The following is a 23,384-nucleotide window of genomic DNA, read 5'->3' as shown; positions in this document are numbered from 1 at the left end:
AATACTACTCGAGTTCTGTTACCTTTACACGAATCAACATAAAAATAAAAAGATTAAAATTAAGACAAATATTAAAAGAAAAGGAGAGAGAGAGGAGTAAAACGGAAGTTTGTTGATACTGGTTGAAATCATTCACCTTGTTTAAAACTCTCGAAAAGGAAACGAACCCTAATTTTTATTTGCGTTGTTTTTTTCTCATATTTTGTTGGCTAATTAGCTCAAGAAAGGTACTCTAAAACCATGGCTAAGAGCTCCTTCAAGTTGGAACATCCTCTGGGTTATATTTCTATCTCTCTCTTATTATTTATCTACACTGATTGCTGTAATTTATGATCTGGGTATTTTTGTTTGATTCTTTTATTTTTGTTTTGGATTTTTTTGTGTGTTTATTGTGGATTTTATGATCTGAGTTTTTGTTGGTTTTGACAAAGATTTTTTCCTTTAAATGGTCAACTGCATGACATGAATGAGTAGATATGTTTGTGGTGATTTTCTATCTCTCTCTTTTTTCTTTTGATTTTGGTTTCTTTGTATGTGATTGTGGATTTTATGATTTGGGCTTTTGTTGGTCTTCATAAAGCTTGTTTTTTTTTTAATGATTAGTTACATGTCACGAATAATTTCATATGTTTTTGTTAGTATCCCAATTTCAATCACGTTTTAATCTGCTGATTCATGTTCTGATCCGCTAAGTAAAGAAGATATCGATAGCCTTATCTGGTTGATTCTTTGTTTTAGCATAAATTAGAAGCTTTTAAATGATCTTAATTGGACATCTTAGATCTTGAGAAATATGTGGAGCATCATCCAATATGGAATTTTGGGTCTTTGGGAATATCAACATCTTCCAAAAAAATGAGAAAAATGTAGAACATCCTGCAATATGTGTGGGTGAAGGAAAATGTGGATATATTGAATTTTCAGGAGTTTCAAGCGTATGTACTTAGAAATTAATAGGTGGATAAAACTTTATTCCCAAGGTGGATATATGGAGAAAAAACCTAGAGGTAAATTATTACGGTTAAAATTAGCAATGACATGCTTTTATATCAACCTAGCATATTGCTATTGATCTCTGGATCATTGGCAAATAACTTAACATATGAGAGATATGGGGTGATGTCACTACCTTAAGTACAAGTGTGTAATGTATGGCACTGACTCAGAAAATTACAAATTGCAAATATTTCTATGACACCGTTGCATCACGGAAAATACTTACCTTGTTATTGCAATTTATAGCATTCTTATAAACTTGAGCATCTACACGTACATCTTTCTCTATGTTACTTTTTATTCTAATCTTATTTCCTCTTCTCGATCCTGGTCTATTCCCATTGACTTGACATGACATTTTACTGAACATATTCCACCGCTGCAGCCCTTATATCTTTGTATCACCAATAAGCATGTTCCAACTTTTCTTTCTTCCACCAAATGATGTAAAGCTTGTTTTTCACTCATATACAAGTTCTTGCCTACCTTTTATGGATAATAGAACTCTTCTATTACTCTAAAAAGCCTCCATCTTTGTGCTGTATTACTTTGTGTTCCCCTGCAAATTACTGTCTGTTCTTCTGTTATAAGTATCTAACATGCTCTTTGTTTCACCTTGAATGCTTGCCAGAAAGGAGGCAGGCAGAATCAGCTCGTATTAGGGAGAAATATCCAGATAGAATACCGGTAGGAATCATATATCATGTCTGTGGGATTGAAACTTTCTAGGATATGCTTCTTATCTGCATTGTTTTTATTCAGTTTTAGTACATCATTTTTCTTTTACTGTGCAGGTTATTGTGGAGAGGGCTGAAAGAAGCGACATACCTGACATTGACAAAAAGAAGTTAGTGGTATTTGTATTTATTATTTTTTTCTGCTTTGTAACACTTCTAGATTTATATTCGCTAATTAGTTTATGTGTCTTTTTCATTTGAAGGAAGTGGTTGTTTTCTCATACAATGCAGTTTGATTCGTTGATTTTCTTTTGGTATTTTCTGTCCAAATAGTATCCCGGGGGTTGCTTGAATTGTGTACCCATGATTAATAGGCCTCTGATGGGAAACCTAGTACCTGGCTACTTGGCGGCTTTTAAAATGATATTTAAAATTTTATAGTGATTTGACTGCTGTAATAAAAATAGAAGGCAGCATTCTAAGAAAGATGTGACAATTTATCAAACACCATGGATCTAATTGAAAGGTGAAAGGTGGACAGTAATTAGCTGTTGACTAAAGTGTCATCACGTAACTGTTATCAATTTATATTAACATTTCACTTAAGAGCATAAATAGTTTATAAGCACATGATATAGAGATGTGATGTCTTTATGACACTGTTTTTGAATATGGAAATAAACATGGTTGTCTTTGAATACTGCGCAGTTTCTTTCTGATGCATTGTTATCTTTATAATTAATTACACGGTAAACAGATTGCATATACATGCATTTCTATGTTTATGCCTATGCACTTGTCAAGCAAGGTGCTTGTAAATCTGAAACATTAATAATCCCTTGCATGTTTGCAGCTGCAAAGTTAGTTTTTTCCTGCAAGTTCACATAATATTCTCTGCATATTTTCTGGCCTTTCTCGTGTCTGGAAGATTTATCTTGCCAAAATTCTGAGTGAGTATTCTAATTATATTCTGGCAAAATGTTGGCTGCAGGTATCTGGTTCCTGCTGATCTGACTGTTGGCCAATTTGTTTATGTGGTTCGGAAGAGAATTAAGCTCAGTGCTGAGAAGGCTATATTCATCTTTGTCAAGAATATTTTGCCACCCACTGGTAAGAATACGACTTGTTTTATTTATTCTATATGGAGCACTATTTTCATAAATGGTCGGCTTCTTATAAATTGTCTGTTCATCGCAGCTGCTATGATGTCTGCAATTTATGAGGAAAACAAAGATGAGGATGGCTTCCTTTATATGACCTATAGTGGCGAGAACACATTTGGAGAATCATTCTAAGTGTACCCAAGCCTCAATCTGAAATTATGTAATTAAGACAACGAACAAATGTAAATTCTCATCTTTATGTTCTTACTAATTAACTATGGGCAAGTATGGCCATGGATTAAGCACATTAACTAGTATTATTATAATTTTATAGGGTGGTTAGGTTTTGCATGGATGCCGTCTTGTTTATACCTTGCTTGCAGATGTGTCTTTTAATGATTACTTTCTCTTGAAAGTTTGGATCAACCTTTGCAAGCAATTGACTGACGGGGCGAAATATGGTTTTACGTTTTTCTCACAGGGAAAAAGAAAAAATAAAAAAGAAATAAGGTTCAATTTGCCCCCTAAACTTTATGGTAAGGCTCGATTTGGCCTTTTTTGATCTTTTGAGTCATTTTAGCCCAAAATTTTATTATTGTGGCTTAAGTAGCCTTTACATTGCCTTTTATTGAGAAATTAAAAGAGTTAATTTTTTGAAATAAACTAAAAACTAATTTACTAATTCTTAAAAGACCATTTTATAATTCTAAAAATACTTAAAATACATAATATTAAAAAACTAGATTCTTTTAATTCAATTTTTCAACTAATTATAGATAAATACTAAACTTTTTATTTTTAAAAAATCAGTCAAATTTATTGATTTATTAATTTTTATCAATTCACTCTCTTTTATAGAGTAGGTTACATTCTCAATGGGAAATTTGAGCATAAAAATCAAAATTCCAGATTAAATTTTAGTGAGTTTAAATTAAAAATTAAAAAATTTTAGATTAAGTTCATCCAAAAGGTCAAAAAGGATTAAATTAAATTTTATTGTAAAGTTCAGGGGCGGAATTGAACCTTATTAGAAAAAAAGGGTTTGTATTAGTATTGGCATGCAAACTGGCTATTTGATCAGTTCCGTTTAACAATTGAATGAAGCAAGCCTATCTTTGTATTATTTTTTTTAATCAAATTTTAGAAAGATATAAACCAAATTGAACTTGAATTGACTTAGTTATTTCTTTTTCTCTCAAGATATTAATGTTTGGAGTTGAGTCTCATTAAATATTTTCTTGAAATTTGAGGTTTATTTTTAATACTTATTTTCTAAGAATTTAAAGCCAAATAACTAAATTAACAGAAATGTATCTATAATTTCAATCCAAGATAATCCAAATAAAAAATTATTAATAATCTCGGCTCGCCTACTCAAATCATTGCTGTCTGAAAAGAATTATCAAATGCTCGTTGCAAACTCTGAAATTTCTTTTTCTTCTAAATTAATGAAATTTTAAAAGAAGAAAAAGCAAATTTTAGTTCTACCGAGTTAAAAAATATATATTTTATATATAATATTATAATTATATAGATCTTATAATATTTTTTATAAAAGATTTTCTTAATATATATATATTTATAATTAATTATTAAATCATTTATCGATTATAAATTATATTTTTAAATTTTAACAATTTTAATATTTTGATTAAGTTTATACACTTTTATTTAAGCTAAAAATCATATATATATATTTATTATTATTTTATTTTTTTCCTTTGAAGGGAGTTCCTTTGACTGCGCTTAGTTAACAATCTCTCAAAGAAAGCAAAATCAATTTTTAACTAAAAATACAAAACAGTTTTCACTGATTAGCACGCAAGAGAGACTCCGTAGAAATGGCCAAAAGCTCCTTCAAGCTGGAACACCCTCTAGGTTTTCTCTCTATTATCCTCTTTTTCAATTATCTGTGAACACATCTTTCTACTGTTTTACATAATTGTTGATCGATCCTTTTCTTTTCAAATCGGTTATTCTTGTGTTCTATTTTAGTTTCTATGATCTGGGGTTTTTTTAGTTTTCACAAAGAATGATTCTTTTTGTTACATGAATTTTGTTTTCATTATGGTTTCAGTATCAGTTATATCTACCATTGATCTGTTTGTTAAAGAATACCAGAGTTGACCTTGTAATTGTGGGTCTCTGGTAGCATCATGAAACAAAAAGGAGTTTGAAATTTAGTTGATAATTATATGTGGGGTATGTTTTGATCTTGGGATTGATATGATATCTGAGTTTAATTTTGACTTTAGTCTTAAAAGCATAAAATAGTTTGCTTGTTCTGTAGGATTACAGTTAAGTTGAATATAAAATTACAGTAAGATGCTGAAGTGCTGCTATTTTGTTTTAGTGAATTTCCCAGTGACAATTAACTTAAATGTGTGGGAATCATAATTTTGCGTTAATTCTTGGGTCAATGTTCTATCTAATGAGTGGACGAACCTTGTGGAGATCTGGTAAAAGTGACATCTTAACAATTGCTAAGAGATACACAGTTGTCTTGAGAAATAGGAACCAGAATTGGTTCATCAGGCGATAGACTTTTTTGGATTTTGCAACTTGGAATACAAAATTCAGTTTGGCCTAAGAATTTTGAGTGATAAGATACTGGAACTGAAAGTGGTAAATTTCTTGGTTTAAATGTTCTTTAACTCTGCACAACATTTTCCTTATTATTGCATTTCAGAGAAGCTACATAAATTTTGTAAGTGCTGATATAACTGTTATGTTCTATGCTAAGCCACTTTCTGCATTGTGGTTATGTTTCAATTCCATTTAGCATAATTATTCATGTTCCAAGTAAAGTTGAATAAGAAATAACGACCATATTTTTCAAGTAGAAAATTGAGTGTAAACTAACTTTGTTTCATTTATTTGTTTATGTTTATCCACACAATATTTAAAATTCAAATTAAAAATCTATTCCATCAACAAAGCAACCTTTTACTCACTTATAGAGGTATTTTACTTACTTGTATTGGAGACTGATGAACTTATCGGCTATAATGGGAAGAAATATAATGGTTTCTCCTTATTCGTTATGGCTAATTATCATTTTCCTGTTGGCAGAAAGGAGGCAGGCAGAATCAGCTCGTATAAGGGAGAAATATCCTGATCGAATTCCAGTATGAAATAACATTTTCTTCATAATAAGTCAGTCTATTTTATGGAATATATAATGTGCAATGGTTTATTCATTCTGTTTTTTTATTTTTCTTGATTGTTAAATAGGTTATTGTGGAGAGGGCCGAAAGAAGTGACATACCTGACATTGACAAAAAGAAGTTAGTAATATCTGTACATCTTTTGGTTCTATATATTTATATATATTTTAGTTGGAATTTTATTAAATCATTGCATGGTCTTTGCTGCATCTTCTTATGCATTAGAGTCTTCTCGTTCGAATTGCTTTTTCTTGGTGTTTATTTCATCTTTTAATAGTTTGTATATCATCTTGGCTTTTCTGGATTACTGATTGCAATATTTTTCAATAAAACTTCCCGGCATGTAGCGGATTTGTTCTGGTTGATGTTAAATTTCTAATTATTTTGGATGCAGATACCTGGTTCCAGCTGATCTGACTGTCGGCCAGTTTGTTTACGTGGTTCGGAAAAGAATAAAGCTGAGTGCTGAGAAGGCTATATTCATCTTTGTCAAGAACATATTGCCTCCCACTGGTCAGAAGACTACCTTTTTCTTTGATCTATATCCTGTCAACCTTTATAGCATCGTTTCAATTTTATTTTTTTCTCATTTAGTTAACTTGTCTTTGCTTTCTACTACCACAGCTGCCATGATGTCAGCGATTTATGAGGAAAACAAAGATGAGGATGGCTTCTTGTACATGACATATAGTGGTGAGAACACATTTGGAGCATCAGTCGAGTTGCAGTCAAGCTGAAGATATGCCATTAAAATGGCAATGACCAGATGTAAATAGTTAACTATCTGCTCTTTGCATGGATAAACCATATCTGAACTTATTGATACTGCCCCCTAAGTCTGGATGTTTGACTACTTTTTATTAATTCTATGCCGTAAATATTTGATTTCTTCGTATATGGTTTAAGATGAGCAAATTAAAAGTTGTGGTGGATCTTAGGCTGAAAGGAACCAAGATTCTGAAGCATGATTGTGCTGCTAATTTTACCAGGGCAACTGAAAACAAACTATGTTTTACTGCAATAAAAAGATTTCTTTTAACAATACAAGTTACACAAACAAATAAAATTCGGGTGATGGTATTATTTATAGGTGCAGTTGTTGTTGTGTATGTTCATAGTTAAAGATACCAGTAATGGAAATCATCATAATAGAAGTGCAAGGTGCAAATACTTTTAAAAAAGCAAAGCATCATTGCTAGAGCATACCCCATTCGAGTTCAAAATAAAACAATAAATAAATTACAAAGATAAATACCCCATTAACTCAAAAGCCTTCTGTTTTCCTCTCTCTCAAAGTGGCATTGATATCTCATGTTTCAACCGCTCTTAGCAAATTCCTGGCAGGTTGTCCCAAGAGCAAGAGCCAAGGGTTCTGCCATGGTCCGCTGGGGGAAACAACGAAGCTATCTGCTGCATTTCAAAACCGATGTTATCATCTGTCACGACTGAAGATGGCCCGTTGGAGATATCCGCACTATCACTATACAACTCAGGCTGCATTGTAGATGGAAGGTTGTTCAGAATCTTTGATAGGTCTTCAGGCATTTCGTTGAGTTGGTCTGCAACTTCAAATTTCGGATCAAATCCTGTATGTATCAGGAAACAGACTTTAAGAGTACGATAAACTGCGTTCACACAAGTAATAGAGTGAAAAGATGAGGAAGGACCATTGCAGAGTAGAACAAGTGCAGCAACTTTCAACCCCTATACTGATATATAATAGCAATCATGAAAAACTACAAACAGGCACAGAAAGAAAATTTATGCAGCTAATGACTAACCTGAACACATATCAAGAGAATTGAGTTGATTCCAATGCGTTGCAAAGCCTTCTGATATGAACAGCTTCTCTTCCTGCGAAACCATACTGTTGTTATCCGTGGAAGTCTGGCCATATTCAGTCAATGCCTTAGTCTCTTGCAAAAGATCTTCCAATGCAAATCCCAGTTTGCCATTAACCTTATCTTTAATATAATTACCAGTTTTCTTCTTAGTAACTCTTCTACCAAATTTGCTACCAGTAGTAGCAACACCAACCCCCGAATTCCTATTCTGGTTAGCTGGTGAGAAAAATTGGTTTGAAGGGAGCTCCTGCTGAGTAACAGCAGCCAGAAGCGAACACATTTCCTGATTCTCCTTTTGCATCTCATTATGAAAATCATTACTGCCCCCACCACTCAACAAACTAGCAAAGCAATGACCACTCATGGGGGAATTATCGGGTGAAGAAGCAGGAGGCAATGGTGATAAAGGCATGGAATATTGACAATTCATATTTGGCGAGGTATGATTGTTATTGGCAATGTTGGGAGAGGAAGAAAAACGTTTGAAGCGCATAGGAGTCTGAAGGAGAGGAGGTGTTCTTGGTAGGTTGAAGTCAAAAAGAGGCAATGTATGAAAATTGGTAGTGGTGGGTGTAGTGGAAGGAGAAGACAAAGGAGAAAGAGGTGGAGGTGTAGAAGATAAAGCATTAGTCTCCGTGTGTGGGTGAGTAGGTGTAGTTGGTGAATGAAGTTGATGAGTCTGGAATGAAAATGAAGAAGTCGGAGTAGTAGGAGAGGAATGTGATGTATGGTGGTGGTGGTGAAGATGGTGAGTCTGAGAGAAGTCAAAAAGAGGAAGAGTAGGAAAACTAGTGGAAGTAGTGGTAGGAGAAAGAGGAGGAGGAGTGGCTGAAGTAGGAGTATGTGGGTGGTGGTAAGTTGGGGTATTTGGTGATGGAAGATGATGAGGTTGGAATGTAAAAGAAGAGGTAGGTGTGGTTGGGATTGAAATAGAAGGGGACTTGTTCTGGTGGTGGTGGTGGTGGTGATGGTGGTGACCGTGGTGATGGGAGTGGTGAAAGTGAGGGCTTGGTGGATGTTGAGGTTGAATATCAGGTGGATAAAGAGGTAGACCTTGGCGCTGATGTCTCTTCACTCTTGTGTTCCAGTAATTCTTGATTTCGTTGTCTGTTCGTCCTGGAAGCTGTTGATAAAGAAACAGAATCTATGAAAGAAGTAATATAAAGAAAGAAAGAAATGCAAATGGAATAATTGCAAACATAAATTTGTTTTCTCTGCTTATATGTTCTGAATGCCTGTCTCGTAATGCAAATGATTAAGATTCCATTTCTTGCATTCTTGTTTGAAATTTTCTTCTCTAATTTAAAGAAAAGAAAACAGATTGTTGATCTCTCAAGGAAGAGAAAATAACTCCCCAAGAATTAGTTTCTACAAGCTGCGCTAAAAAAGAAAAACTGAACAATAACCTGCAAATCAGGTTGACAAAATCAAGAAAAAACATTTAAAGAATCAAGATTCAACAAAACAAACCCAGATATTATTATGATAAAAAGAAAAAAAGAAAAAGAACCTGATAAAGAAAAACATAGGTATTAATGGGCATAAAATATATATACCAGACTAGCCATGCGAGCCCATTTGTTGCCAAACTTAGCATGTAGCTCAACAATGAGTCTCTCTTCTTCAGGAGAGAAGGCACCCTTTTTAAGATTAGGTCTTAAATGGTTAGCCCAACGAAGCCTACAACTCTTTCCACAACGAGCCAATCCTGAATGCCTTTGCACTGCATTCCAATTCCCTTCACCATGTTTTCTCACATATTCTACCAATATAGCATCCTCCTCAGCAGTCCACGGCCCCTTCTTTAAATGAGCATCACTGTCTCCGCCGCCGCCGCCACCGCCACCTTTAGCTCCATTATGATGCATAGAATCATGAAAATCAGCAACAGTTACATCACCAGAAACACCGTTCCCTGATCCTGATGACCCACCATCATTACCATTGTTGGTGGTTGATATCATCATCATTCCAAAACAAATCAAGAGAAAACCAACACCAACCCAAAAAGGACAGCCACTTAAGTTACGTGTTTATGTTCTGTTTTATGTGTCAAATGTTGTTGCAGATGTTTGTTGCTTCCCCCTCTTTTCTCTCTCTGTGTCTCTCTCGTTCTCTCTTTCTTTCTTTCTTGTCTCTTGTGAAAATAATGTAGACAAAGTGCAAACAAGCACTCGTGCAATAGAAAAGAAAAGCTTTTGGTTAATGGGTTTCTTTTGTGATTTCTTTATATCAATCTAAAAAATGCCTTATGGGTCACAATTATGATTCAGGAAAAAAAAAACCAAGAAATGATTTCAATCTTATTGTATGTTGCTACTAAGGAAGGGAGGGATTGATTGATATTGTTTCTGTTCTATAATGGCTGATGATGTTTGTTAAGGAAATACAAGGCAAAGAAGACAAAAAATTTACTCCAGGTTGTGTTTTCTTGTCATGAGAATATGACCTTTCTTTGCCTTGTATTAACATCCCCATTACCTTTTAACCCTTTTATTCGGGGGTTTTATATTGCAAAGACAGATAAGATAGAGAGAGAGAGAGAGAGGAAATGGGAATTTGGCCTTTTGGGATGGGGATAAGGGAACGGGGTTTGGTTTGGGGGGAGAGAAGGGGGGACAGTAGTCACCCTCAAAGGGGTTAAGGATTTAGAGAATGGAAGCTTTTTAGAGGGAATGGAAATATTAGGAGAGATTACTTCTCCGTGTACTTCTCATTCTTTCAATGGTGGAGCCTATTACACGGCAATTCTTTTCTTTTCTTTTTATTTTCATACTTTTTTTAATATATCTATAAATTATAATACTTGCTTCAATTTTTTATAATATCACCGTTCGCTAATGTAAATATATGTAAATAATATTTATACATTCACATTGAAATAATGCCCTTTTGCTATTTTTATGTTTTCTTATTAGCCTTTTGGAGTCTTATTTGTAGTATTTTAGGTGCTTGAGGGGTTAGTTAGAGGGAGGCTTGGTATCCAAATTTTGAGAGTGGTTAAAATAAGGGTAAGTGCCAGAGTGGTTAAATTAGAAAGATTTTATTTTGTCTATCAGAAAACTATAAATGCAGTGTAGTGTGTAGTGTGTAGTGATGGATTAGAAAGAGAGTAGTTTTAGAAGATTCCATTTCTAAAATCACAAGACAGAATGCATTCCGGGATAATGCTTTGCTTGCTTTATTGCATTGTAAAGAGAGAATGTTTCTTTTTTTTTTTGGTTTTGGTTTTGGCTCTCAAAAACGATATGAAAGAGGTGTAATTGCGTTATAATATATTTAACCAAATCTCACTTGGTAATTCCTATTAAAAATAAATAAATCTACTTAGACAATTTTTTTTCATCGATAATAGATATGGCGGACCGCGTGTTTAATAATATAAAAAAATAGTTTTTTTTTATACTCATTATATATATGTATTAAGAAGAAAAAAAACTTCAACTAAAAATCTCATTTGAAATATAAAATATCCTTATATTTGAATCAAACTTCAAACTAATTTAAAACTAGTTGGATTCGTAAAGATTCTTGCTATTAGAGGTAGAGGTCTCGACTTTGAAATCTAGAGGTAGAGGCCTCGAGTTTGAAATATCTTTTCATCACAAGTTAATCTTTTATAGAATAAAAATTAAATAAAAAAGTGTGAGATCCATAGCGATCCACTTAAAGAAATTTTTTATATTAACAATTATATATATTAATGGTATTTCTAGTAAAAAAATCAATTCCAAATTTTTTATTTTAGTTTTTTTGCTAATTTGAGACTATGTTGGGAAAAAGAAAGTTTAGGAAAAGGGCAGTCCAAATCTTAATGTACCTTGACTGAAGCTGGTATTTGCATTCTTTCTTTGTAATTTTCTTTTTTCATTTTGTTTTACTAATTTTATCTCTTACAACTATAAAAGATACGAAATCCAACGTTAAGTTGAAATAAAATAATATGACTCAATCAAAATTGATAAATAGTAACAAAAAAATACGATCGGAATAATAATTTTTACGACTGTTGTTATTATTATTATTATTATTATTATTATTATTATTATTATTATTATTATTATTATTATTATTATTATTATTATTATTATTATTACGAGTGAGTCTTAATTCCAACTAAGTGTGCTTTACATATGCTACTTATAATATAATTCAAAATTATTGATAATTGTATATGATGAGATCAAAAGCTATACGGGTTAGAAAACATATATATTTTCCAACAATACGTCTATTTTGCCCCTTCTGTTCTGCCTCTTCCACTGTATGGGCTGAAGGATGGGCCACAAATGGATTCAACCTTACTTCATTACCATGTTGGGCTTTAAAATAGTTACTCTTACTGGGCCTATGTTATCTCTATGGGCTTTAGAAATATGGCATCTTGCATAATTTTACATTAATTCAAATAATAAAATGATCTATATGACAGCTTCTAGAAACTATTTTCTTCTGTGGAAATTAAGTAGTTCATTATAATATGTTTAGCCAACCTTTCTGGACCTAAAATTCATGGTTGCCTAGTTCCTATTCTGATGGCTTTTGCTGTTTCTTTATTTAAAATAAAATGAATTTACTTTATTTTATATATTATAAGCTTGTAAAATATTAAATCCCATCTGTCAAAATTTAAAACTAATAATTACTTGCATTTATTTAAAATTTAATAGGTTAGTAAAAATAATAAAATTTTGTATAAATGTGAAAATAATTGTTATTTTACTGAAAATGACAATCATCTTCGTATATTTTTATAAAATAATAATTTTTTATAGAATTAGAAAAATATGACTGCTTTGTGTAGTCAATAATTTATAAAAAAAAAACTAATAAATTAATGAAAAAAAGTTTCTTTCTAATCGTGGAAAGGATTGTTACCTTAAAAAAAAGATAATCCTTTCTATATTTTTTTTATAATTAAAAAGTTATAAATTTTACACGAGTATAAATGTTTAATACTATTTTGATTATTTTAGTATTTCTCGCTCTATTTGGTAAATTGTTAACAAAGTTTTTATATTTAGAAAAATGTTAAACATTCTTTTTTTTTTTGTCTCACTCATTGTCTACCTGATCTGGTATCTAATATTTTTACAAAACTATTATTAAGAGATAATTTTTATAAAAGTATTAGATGACATATCAGCTAGTCAAAAGATGGAATAAAATAAAAAGACTGTGTATTTATGATTTGATAATTTCCTATTTTAAAGGATAGTTATTTTGTTTTTTTAATAACACTAAAACAGAATTTCAAGAATTAGCTTCAGTTTCTAAGGAAACATATTGAGTAGAGTTTAAAATGTAAGATAAAATCACAAATCTATAATCAAAATAATTATTTATTTTCTAATTATCATCATAATTTTGATTATTAAATTAAAAAAGATACGAAATGGAAAATTCCAAGAAAAGAAAAAACAACCCTTTTTAATAGTCCCAACAAACAATATGTTTAGTGAGAAGAACCATTCTTATGTTCATAAAGACAAACAGAAAGAAATCAGTTAATAGAACTGAACCCAAACTTAGTCCACAAATATTTATATTATTGCTTGGAAAATGTATGGTTTTTAGGATGGACAACAGAACAGAATATCACTAATTAATACAAGTCATAGCCCACCTACCTTGACCCCTTTTGCCTCTTCTCTAACTACTATATATATACACATACATATAAAGATCCTTTTAATTTCAGAAACAAGAAATAAAATCTTTCTTTTCTTTTTCTGGATTGGTGGACAAGCACTCATCAAGATTTTCCATGGCATTGCTACCAAACATCTGGAGTTGCTTTGCAGAATCATCTCCGAGTCCATCCAAGAGATATGTATGTGAAGGAGATGTTTGTATTCTAAGAAAAGGTGGGAAATCTGGGAAGGAAGAACCATCCAAGATGAAGGGTAAGGAAAGAAACTGGATTTCATCATTTTCTCCTGTGTCTATGAGAAGGGCATGTTCAAGTTTATAGCCATGGACCTTTTCAGGCTATGTTTGCCAAACAACTCCTTGATGTTTGCGCAGAATGAAGAATGCCATTAATTCTAAGTTGTATTAGTATGTTTTTATTATGTGTTTTACATAAATCGTATGTGTAAATAAATTGCTTGCCTTTTTGGCTAATTAAGAATAATCATTTACATAGTTGGTTGGGATTTTTGCCCATTATTGAAGAAACAAATATATCTTTTGTTCATACAGTCTCCTCATTGATTTGGTTTCTCATTTTTCATTTCTTAATATTATGTATCAAAAGATATTGTTCTTGATTGCATGTGTAGGCTCAAACTTATGTTATGGAATGATTTTAAATTATTAGTTGATAATCACTCAATTAGTTAAAAAAATCATGCGAATGTACGATTTTAAAAGGGAAAGAAATTTAAATAAATGGTCACCAGAAGGATGTGGCTTTCTGCATACTTTTTTTTTTTTTTTTTTTTTGTAGATGTCAAAATTGAATTAAATTCAAACTTTAATTCTGAATTCGTAAGCTTTCCCTATTAATATAAACAAAGTATTATTTTTCGTGCATTTTACGGTATAATACAACATGGCAATATACCATATTTATTATTATGAATTTTTAATCGACATTGATTGATACGTAGCACTTAAGGAAGTCCAACTCTCCCATATTATAGGTTTTACAACTTTTTTTTTTTTTTTTTATGTTTATATTGAATATAAGTGTATCATTTTATGTTATTTTTACTCTTAAATTTTAATAAAATAGTTAAGATTTATTAAAAAGTTAAATTTTATAATTTCTATAATGGAATTTGAATCTAAAATTATACCAACATTATCTATCATGTTATATAAAATACGAAAGAATTTTAATTTTCATAAAAAATATACGTTCATAATAGAACATTACATATGGACTAAAAAGATAAATCTGTTAAGTTTCTCTTTACTTGATATATGAGTCTCTTTTACGTTAAGTTTGGGGTTGTTTCCCTTAGAACGAAAACATGCTAAAGTAGTTTTTGAGTATTATAAAGCAAGCTCGACTATTCCACTAGGCTTATCTTCGGTGTCATCGAGAACGCTAAAGCACAAGCACTGGATTTCTCTTCGTCACCATCAAGAACTCATTCATACAACTGAGAGTCACCACTGGAGTCTTAACCTAATAACCCTTTGGGAGGATCTTGCTCAATCGGTACAACATAACAACCCTTTTCTCATAGGCAGGGTGAGCCATCATTCTTATTAAGCCATCAAACTCTGATGCTATTGTTAGCATTGCAGAGCCTAGCTTTTCTGATCGAGTCTTCATGGCCTTGTGAGAAAATACCTCATGAGCCAGACACCAACCATATATCAATCTAAAATTTTAGAAGGTTTAGGGTCAGGTTCTTTTCACTTATATGTTCCTCACTGAGCTTCTATCTTTTCAATATGAGATTTAATAAACACCAACGATAAATTTATGTATTCATCCAATCATGTAAGAAGGAGAAAGAAGATCTAAGTATTTGCGTCCCTATGTTGATTAAATTAGAGTGGACCACGTTAAATTAGTGTTGAATTCTTTGTTAATTTCTCCACATGAATGTCTTCATGCTTCCGCATAACCCAACAGTTGGCTGTCACCGACCACTATTGCCGGCAAGGCAACAACCCTTGTAGCAGCCCCATATTCAAAGAGTTGAGTTGAGACTCCAATTTTCCTTTAGTTGGTTTTTGTATAAGATTCTTTTGGTGTATGTTGGAAGGAAGAACAAAAGCAGTTTTTTTTGCTTTATTGCGGCACATGGCTCATCTATGAACAGTATGCCTCATATAAATAATACCATGTAACCCTAGTATCTATAGAACAATATAAAACAATTTGGTTCTGGTGCCAATTCTAACACATTACCATATTGATAATAAAAATTAATAATGTACCGTAATAGTAAAATATTAAATATTTTCAGATTGATTCAATTTGATTTCGGTACTTTTTCAGTTCGATTTCAGCGAAACTCACCAAAATCGATGCTAAACTCTACCCCTGATCCTGATAACAAACCTAGCTTAACATATGAAGTTTCACGTCTTCAACAAGCACCATTCACAGAACTAGAAGGAGCCATCAGAAAATCTTTCTTTTCCTTTTTCTTTCTCTCTTTTTTCCATTTTCTGAGAGCATAATTCGCAATGTACAGAAACAGCGCAAGTGCTATAAAAAGAAACTATGAATGCATTCACATTAAAGGAATCAAGAGAAGTAGAATCTAGGCAACTCTCGTCCACTTGTATCTAATGTACAAGGGATTGCTGGTAATGCGTGATCCATTTGATTTAGAATTTATGATCAATAGACGATAATCCTAGGGATCAAAAAGCCTTGTGCCCAACTCTTTCAATAATTTTCCAACGCCTCGGCAGAAACCAAGTACAGTTCTAAGTCAGTAATCTTCATTAGGAAAAGAAACATGTAGCACTGTCAAAATCATCTACCGGCCAATCTCCAGGAGTCATTTCATCTATCACAAATGCAAAAATTCCTCCTTTATACAGATAAAACCTAGCCAGCACCAATCCAGATCTCCATCTTATGAATCGAAGTCAGAGAGTTGAAATCCCAACGTCAAATTAGGCGGACCAGACCTCGTGTTGCATCAGTAACCTGGACGCATTCTGAAATTTCTAGAAGCTGAGGTGTAGAGGACAAAAGATTATGAATTCCCGAGGCCAGAACCAAGATTACCTCTGCACTCCGTCATTTCTCCAGTTCCTCCAATAACTCCACTCATTCTCAGAGCTGCAATGCCAGATCTGGCTGCTGTGAGTCGACCATGACACCTGAAGACTGTTTCACTGGCGACCCTGGAGACTGGAAACCAATATTCAAGTCGGGAGGAAGTGTCTCCTGTTTTTGCTTTTGTTGAGAATGCGGACTTAGCCCTCGCCAAGGGGATTGCATCTGAAGCCTAGACAAGTCAGTTGCCACAAATTGAGGGAAAACAATAGGTCTATTTGGAAACTGTCCATCATTTCCTGTGTGAGCAGGTGGCCTCATAAATGCTTGAAATGGAAAATTATTCTTCTCAGAATGTAATTGCATTCCTGCAGGAAGAGGAAACTGCCCCTGTACTCGTGGAATTTGTTGATGGAGTTGCCGAGTTGGATTGTATAATGACTCTGCAGAGATCTGATTTTTGGGTGCAGGAGAATTTTCAGTGGGTGGTTTAAACCCCCCAGCACCTATAGACATCCAGGCTCGTGCTGCAGCAGCAGCAGCAGCATTGCTTGTATCATTTCTTACAGGTGGAACTGACTGCATAACTAGTGAAGTATCACCTGAGGATTGATTTGAAGGTTTCTGCTGTTTTAGAAACCTTTCAGCTGACATTTTCATCGACTCAACTGGATCATTAAGAACCTGCTCCTGTCCCTGAACGAGGAATGCTGCTCTAGTCATTTGACTCTGAACACTATCAGAAGATGAACCAATAAGTCTACTATTCAAGGCATTAGGCATTTTCCCATTAGGCAACCCTACAGAAGCATTATTATCCGCCTGCTTTGAAGGCATTGACTGCATTAGCCCCACTGTCCTTGGCACCTCCCTTGGCTTGGGAGCTGCCATTTTTGAATTATTTGCAAGCTGCTTTTCTACAACATCAGCATCATGTTGATAGTTTGAAGGGGGAAAATTGAGTTCAACTTGTTTTGAAGTCTTATTCTGAGCCTCGGCAAAATTCCTGGATGGAAGGTTTTGCTTCTGATTTGTGGGATTAATAGGGATGGGAGTACTGAGTTTTGATCCAGCAGAAGGAAACAAGGACGGTTTTCCTTCTAAGATGGGCCCGCTTGCTGAGTGAAACAAAGATGGCTTTGCTTCTGAAGTTGGTAATCTACTATGGTTCTCCTTAGAAGGAACCGGAGTTCTTGAAGTTAAGTCACCCTTTTGCGCATCAACAGCACTTTGTAACTTTGTAAAGAAAAGAGGTTCTTTCTGCATTCGTGTTTCAACCATTAACACTGGTGTTGGCAGTGGTTCATATTCACCAACCCACCCACGACCAAACTTAAAACCCGGAGGTAATGCTTTCTCAATCCTTTGAGAGGCAACTTTCCATGCAACGGGTCCAAGAGTTGCAGCAAAACGAGCCATGCTCCGTGCATAAGAATATTCTGCATGAAGCCCAACCTGATCAAGGATAACAAAAACAAGGTGAGTTCAAAAACCAAGTATTTCAAGAGAAAAGTTCCATTGCTACGTACAGCAACCAGCTGCTTGATTTCACCCTCAAATGTTGTAAATGTTGACTCTGATCTAACCACTGGTTGATTGGATATATTATAAGTTGCACGACGGTTATCATCAAGTACGGATGACTTCCTCCCAAATTTTGACAGGAGGCCCTTCCCTACTGAAGTAAAGGAGTCGAACCATCAAAACAGGATATCATAACCATACTGCATATCAAGTGCTGTTTACTATCACTGAGAACAATAAATATAGACCAAAAGTTATGACATCAATAACATAGGATTTTCAAAATAGCATAACTGGGGACGTTATAGCTTGATGCAAGTTAATATGCTCAAACAGCAGCTTGAAGCAAAAAGGTCTATTAACAAACTATGACCATCCGACGTGGGGACTATGAGAGGTAGAAAAAAATCAATTGTGCCGTTTAGCAATTTACACCCTTTTTCAAAAACAAAAAGCTTGGGTATTTTCAACAACTTGAAGCAATTTATCAAGATATTACATGCATGCTCGTATGAAGTGGATAATAACTCTTAACCTAACTCTGAAAATGGTAAACAGCAGCACAAAATTCTAGAAGTGCTCTTCAAAACTTAACATAACCACACAGAAAATCACTAAACATACCTGACGATAGCTCTTCTGCTCTATCCAGATTATTATCAATCAGGGAAGAGTTTCCCTCTACAGGCCCATCAACATTAGTAGGCCTATCACAGCCACTAGCTTGAGTAGCAACAAAACCATTCTGGATATCACCAGCAGTGGCAAGAGTGGCACCTGAAGAGAAATCAGAGCCTATGGGCTCCTGCACAGCTCGGCTCATAGGTTTCTTCATTTGCTTCTTGGCCAAGAAGTTGGGTTTTGTTTTCTGTTCTGACTTGAGCTCCTTCTCAGAGCCCAAGAAATTGGGTTTTGTTTTCATTTCTGACTTGAGCTCCTTCTCAGAGCGTTCAATGTCAATCCTTAGCTTCTGGAACTTCTTTCTTGCCAGCTCTTGGATGGCACGTGCCTTTACAAAGTAATAAAATAATGTTAGATGGAAAGATGAACAAACTATAGAATCAAGAAGGAAAAAAAGAACAAACCAGTATACCTGTTTATGATATATGGTCTCTGGTGAATTGTATTGCATTGCATTTGAGCTAATAAGAAACACATCACTCTGCATTCCAAGAAAACCAGCTTAACAAACAACAGCAGAAAATGTACTCTAGCTAATGAATTTAGGTTTCTATACAAGAAGCTTAGTTTGAGAAATGAGAATTGATAAAGAAAGCCACTTCTGCGGTGTTAAGAACTGACAAAGCAAATGTCACAACAAACACGCAAAATGATACAGCATGCTACTACTGGAAACAGTGAAGACTATAGGTAATGAGAGATTCTAATGAAACATCACTGTGATGCCTTAAAATGTTATATTGCAATCCTATTTTCCAAGTCAGCTGTAAACATCATAAGCCAACTTGGAAAGAGGTTTCCCCCAAGATGAGACTTTATGCCGTAGAGATTAAGGCTATCAGAACAAATTATAGAAAACAGGTCAATATTCATAGATTAAGGTATACAGCTAACTCCCTCCCCTCAGCTTCCAGAACAGCCAAATGCATTGGACAAAAACAGCAGAGGAATCATGCTCTCTACACATACACTGATACCTTTACAACAAGGAATCAAATGAAACAACAGCCATATTCTATCTCAACGACATTCTAAACTTGTAAGCCTATTCCCAGCATTTCTGACTTTCCAAATGTCTCTAGTTAAAACCAGCCAATAAGAAAATTTCATAGCCAAACCATCTACTGAGTTAAATTTGTTCATGTCCTTGACCATAATAAGATGAAGTTTAAGCTGCAAAACTAAATGCAGCATGAGTTGGGGATAATATGTGAAAACCCATTATCTAATTTAGGTTTTACGGAAATGCCACAAAAATCCGCGTTTTGTACTGGACCCATTTCCCACCACAACCACAGAAAGAGGAGAGGGGGAAGCCGAGGAAGAATAAAAGAATAGAATAGAATAGGCATTCAATTACAAGATAGCATCCAGAATCCTTGGCCCAAATGTTTTTCCATCATTTCCAATCCAATTTCACTTGAATCCTATCTCCAAAATTTTGTCCAGGAGCCAAAGATATACCGAGTTCACCTTGCGCAGCTACTGAAACAGAATGATGTATAAACAAAAGTACGCTCTCCAATCATTAACAGTCAAATCAAGTGACAAACTGATATAATTGTGCATGTCTGCACTGATATTTGGATTCTAACACAACTAACACACTCAAATGCATACAAGATAACTTTAGTATCAGAATTCAGCAGCAGTCCACTAACAGGGCCCATTTTTCATGCAGAAAAATAACTAGCTTGAGCAAAGCAGAGGTATGAAATTTGTGGCTATTAACCTCAAATTGTTCCAAGGTAGAGTATGACCCATTCCCCAGCTTCTTCCTCACTGTGGCAAAGTCCATTGGATGATCAATCACGTCAAGATAATCAGGAAGCTGAAAAATAATTCGGGAACAAGAATTAGCCCTTCAAAATTTCATAAATGGTGCCCTCCAAAAAAAATGCCAGCGATTAACACTTTTAGAGTCCCATCCTACAGACCTCTTCAAGATCCACCGGTTCTGCATACACGCCGTAAGTGTCCTTCCTACCACAATTTATACCCGAACAGCAATTAACATGAGAAGAAAATTCCTCAACCTTGCTGCAATAAGTAACACAGCATAGAAGGCGAAAGAGACAGAGAGAGAGACAGAGGGAGAGAACGTAACCCACTTTTGAAGCTTGTCAAGGATTAACTCGAGAGACTTCTTATCAGGCAAAGGTAATCCGTTTGGATGATCAGATGGTGTACCTAATCAAACAAAACCCACATTAAATTTATGATCAATCAATACAAAAAACTGAGCAAAATCCATCAATTGAATAACAACCTGGTACAGAATCCTCCTGCACTTTCGTAGTATCAGCTTTAATTTCCTTTTCCTGTCAAAAATCCAGAAAACCTTAAAACACACGAATAATAAACTTAGTCATGAATGAAGCAGGCTAAATGTACAACTGGTGACGCTGACAGAGACAGACAGAGACAGAGACATATGTAAAATAAAAAGCAGACACAACATATGTAAGAAAGAGAGAATGTTTGTAGATATAGAAAGAGGTGGGTAGAGAGAGAAAGAGAGAAAGGTGGGGAGAGCGTGATCAGATTCTGTTGGAGAAATGAAGTGAAGTGTTAGTTTTTTGACAGTTGACCCGACCGTTATTATCACAAAAATCTCCCGACACACAGAGAAAAAAACAACTTAGAGAGAGAAAGAGATGAGTGATATTGAAGTTTGGACCAATTTACAAACAGCTCTCTTCACTGAATTTCCTGCTGACCTGTACACTCTACTAATTCATCTATCTCCCGCTCTTCACATTTTTAAAACCCTAATTTTACTTAATCAGATCCGTGCAATTTGCTTTTCAATATTTCTCTCAAGTACGTACATACATATACCTCTTGATCGTTATTATCATCATCGTCATCATCATTTCCACGATCATTTTCACTCTCCGCCTCCGCTTCACTATCATCTCCGCCGTTGATTTTCCTCTTCTTCAATATCTTCCTTTCGCTCTCCTCTTCCTCCTCAGACGAAGATGCCTCTTCACGAGCGTGACCTCCACGCGCCGCTCTCTGGTTGTGTATTTTGACTACTAACTTGAGCTTCTTCTCTTTCCTTCTTTCATCCTCTTCTTCACCATCATCATCGTCATCGTCTTCGTCTTCTTCATCCTCATTAATATGATTATTATTATTACTACTATTCTTATTATCTTGATGAATCTGTTCATACTCTTCAAACTCGTCAAGGTAATCATCGTAGTCTATGAAGTTATTGTACCGTACATTCCTTCGCCGGAGGCTTCGCCGCCTATCAATCTTCTCAGTTGAAGCAGCCGGACTTTGACCGGAAGATGACCGTCGTGCTAGATCCGCCTTCGATGGCCTTCCTTTCTTCTTCCTCTTCACGATCTGTCCCATCCCTTTCTGCTTCACTTTCACTGTTTCTGCTTCGGTTTCTCTCTCTCTCTAGAAACACGCTCTCTCTCTAGAAACTGAGTCTCTTTTAATTTATCTTTTTATTAACTCTCTCTTTCTCTCTCTTATTTTTTTTGGTTGCATTATTTTCTTCGATGGTTGCTTTGGCTTTTCTCGAGAGAAAAGAGTTGCTTTTGGTATCCGAGCCTAATTCCGAACCTCAGGTTCGGTGACCGAATGGTTAAAAAACTTTAAAAATTGATTGATTTCTTTTTTCCTATTTATAATGAGAACGGCAAAAGAGAGTGCGAAAGACGGCGTCTTCTTCCGCCCGCTGCCCGTAATATGGTCTGCCTGGCTTTTCTCCTTGCTGCCCGTTTGTCTACGTCATCGCTCCTATCTAAATTGTGTCTTGGTGCGTTTTTCCCACGCTCTGTTGCCTTCTTTCATTGCTGCTCTTTTTTACTATCTATGATTATGGTAATTAAATAAAAAAACAAAACAAAATGTAAAAGGGGAAAAGGAAAGAAGGACAGATGATCCCACCTCTAATTAACTATAATTAAATTCTAATTAAGATTGAAGTTATTCCTTAATGATCAAGCATTAATTATCATTCCTTAAATGACTCCATTATTAATTAGAATGAACATTCAGGCAATCTTTCAGAAAACAAATGTCATTTTATGTTTTTCCTTTTGTAGGTTTAGTATTTATTTGTTGTTCCTTCTAAATAGTTGTATGCCATTACTCGAATAAAGGTTGGCTCAACAGTAGATAATGCAAGTAGCTTTAAAGATACTTATTTATATATCATTATAGATTCATTGTATTTTTGGAAAAAAAAAAGATTAACTAATTTGTATGGCAAATAATAATTAAGAAAAGAAGTTCAAAGTTCTTTACAATTTAATGTTTTACAAGAATGGCATTTCACAATTATTGGAAAAGATGTCCACAAATATTTTACTGGTTTAATTACTTTTATTTAAAATCTTTTTTTCTAATTTAACTAATTTAATTCATTTTTTCGATTTTATTTGCCAACTATAGCAAATACGTGAATTATTAATATTTTATTATAAATATTAAAATATAATATTAAAGTATTTTTTATTTTTTTAATTGCAAAAGAAATTTAAAGTTGAAATTTTGATAAATTGAGATATATATTTTTTAGCAAACTAAACTTATATATTGATGTTTCTAAATTAATACTCGTAAGTACACGAATCGTTTCTATAGTAAGGGTAAGTTTACCACAATGTCGATATCTCAAGGAACTATAAACTACTTATTATAAAATTATCAACACAAAATAATAAAAA

At 34.0% G+C, this 23,384-nt stretch overlaps 4 protein-coding genes across 5 annotated transcripts; 2 read left to right on the top strand and 2 right to left on the bottom strand.

The window, feature by feature from the left end:
• The first annotated feature begins 7 nt into the window (after positions 1 to 7).
• Positions 8 to 3,131, top strand: LOC8283927 (autophagy-related protein 8C-like). The gene is made up of 5 exons (XM_002529858.3): positions 8 to 277; positions 1,628 to 1,683; positions 1,791 to 1,843; positions 2,665 to 2,783; positions 2,871 to 3,131. The coding sequence occupies exons 1-5, from the start codon at positions 241 to 243 to the stop codon at positions 2,966 to 2,968; spliced, it is 363 nt and encodes a 120-aa protein (XP_002529904.1). The 5' UTR covers positions 8 to 240; the 3' UTR covers positions 2,969 to 3,131.
• Positions 3,132 to 4,494: 1,363 nt separating this feature from the next.
• On the top strand, positions 4,495 to 6,838 carry LOC8276721 (autophagy-related protein 8C-like). The gene is made up of 5 exons (XM_002529859.3): positions 4,495 to 4,654; positions 5,849 to 5,904; positions 6,011 to 6,063; positions 6,338 to 6,456; positions 6,568 to 6,838. Exons 1-5 carry the CDS (start codon positions 4,618 to 4,620, stop codon positions 6,678 to 6,680), a joined length of 378 nt encoding a protein of 125 aa, XP_002529905.1. The 5' UTR covers positions 4,495 to 4,617; the 3' UTR covers positions 6,681 to 6,838.
• Positions 6,839 to 7,089: 251 nt separating this feature from the next.
• Positions 7,090 to 11,108, bottom strand: LOC8276723 (transcription factor MYB120). Its single transcript, XM_015725807.3, has 3 exons — positions 9,344 to 11,108; positions 7,725 to 8,910; positions 7,090 to 7,529 (listed from the first exon to the last, which is right to left on the bottom strand). The coding sequence occupies exons 1-3, from the start codon at positions 9,755 to 9,757 to the stop codon at positions 7,270 to 7,272; spliced, it is 1,860 nt and encodes a 619-aa protein (XP_015581293.3). The 5' UTR covers positions 9,758 to 11,108; the 3' UTR covers positions 7,090 to 7,269.
• A 4,586-nt stretch (positions 11,109 to 15,694) lies between these two features.
• On the bottom strand, positions 15,695 to 22,302 carry LOC8276725. Of its 2 annotated transcripts, none has more exons than XM_015725811.2 (9): positions 21,532 to 22,302; positions 20,960 to 21,011; positions 20,802 to 20,880; positions 20,628 to 20,673; positions 20,423 to 20,521; positions 19,103 to 19,171; positions 18,634 to 19,018; positions 18,015 to 18,163; positions 15,695 to 17,940 (listed from the first exon to the last, which is right to left on the bottom strand). In XM_015725811.2, the coding sequence occupies exons 1-9, from the start codon at positions 22,057 to 22,059 to the stop codon at positions 16,543 to 16,545; spliced, it is 2,805 nt and encodes a 934-aa protein (XP_015581297.1). In that variant the 5' UTR covers positions 22,060 to 22,302; the 3' UTR covers positions 15,695 to 16,542. The 2 variants fall into 2 exon arrangements, with proteins under 2 accessions (XP_015581297.1, XP_002529909.1); XM_002529863.3 differs by having other exon boundaries at positions 18,015 to 18,160.
• Between the last annotated feature and the right edge of the window lie 1,082 nt (positions 22,303 to 23,384).

The sequence above is a fragment of the Ricinus communis genome, chromosome 9, assembly GCF_019578655.1.
Source record: "Ricinus communis isolate WT05 ecotype wild-type chromosome 9, ASM1957865v1, whole genome shotgun sequence".
Lineage (NCBI taxonomy): Eukaryota > Viridiplantae > Streptophyta > Magnoliopsida > Malpighiales > Euphorbiaceae > Ricinus > Ricinus communis.
Note: the sequence above shows the minus strand (reverse complement) of the source record. Positions and strands in the feature narration are given on the sequence as shown.

Excerpts from the sequence above, each read along its gene's own strand:
- LOC8283927 (XM_002529858.3), top strand. The coding sequence starts at position 241 with ATGGCTAAGAGCTCCTTCAAGTTGGAACATCCTCTGG. Across the intron at positions 1,684-1,790 it reads AATATCCAGATAGAATACCG|GTTATTGTGGAGAGGGCTGA; the intron begins GTAGGAATCATA and ends TTTACTGTGCAG. Across the intron at positions 1,844-2,664 it reads CCTGACATTGACAAAAAGAA|GTATCTGGTTCCTGCTGATC; the intron begins GTTAGTGGTATT and ends TGTTGGCTGCAG.
- LOC8276721 (XM_002529859.3), top strand. The coding sequence starts at position 4,618 with ATGGCCAAAAGCTCCTTCAAGCTGGAACACCCTCTAG. Across the intron at positions 4,655-5,848 it reads CAAGCTGGAACACCCTCTAG|AAAGGAGGCAGGCAGAATCA; the intron begins GTTTTCTCTCTA and ends TCCTGTTGGCAG. Across the intron at positions 6,457-6,567 it reads GAACATATTGCCTCCCACTG|CTGCCATGATGTCAGCGATT; the intron begins GTCAGAAGACTA and ends CTACTACCACAG.
- LOC8276723 (XM_015725807.3), bottom strand. The coding sequence starts at position 9,757 with ATGATGATGATATCAACCACCAACAATGGTAATGATGGTGGGTCATCA. Across the intron at positions 8,911-9,343 it reads GGGCTCGCATGGCTAGTCTG|CTTCCAGGACGAACAGACAA; the intron begins GTATATATATTT and ends CTTTATCAACAG. Across the intron at positions 7,530-7,724 it reads TTCTCTTGATATGTGTTCAG|GATTTGATCCGAAATTTGAA; the intron begins GTTAGTCATTAG and ends TGATACATACAG.
- LOC8276725 (XM_015725811.2), bottom strand. The coding sequence starts at position 22,059 with ATGGGACAGATCGTGAAGAGGAAGAAGAAAGGAAGGCCATCGAAGGCG. Across the intron at positions 19,172-20,422 it reads CTACCTTGGAACAATTTGAG|AGTGATGTGTTTCTTATTAG; the intron begins GTTAATAGCCAC and ends CTTGGAATGCAG. Across the intron at positions 17,941-18,014 it reads AAATCAAGCAGCTGGTTGCT|GTTGGGCTTCATGCAGAATA; the intron begins GTACGTAGCAAT and ends ATCCTTGATCAG.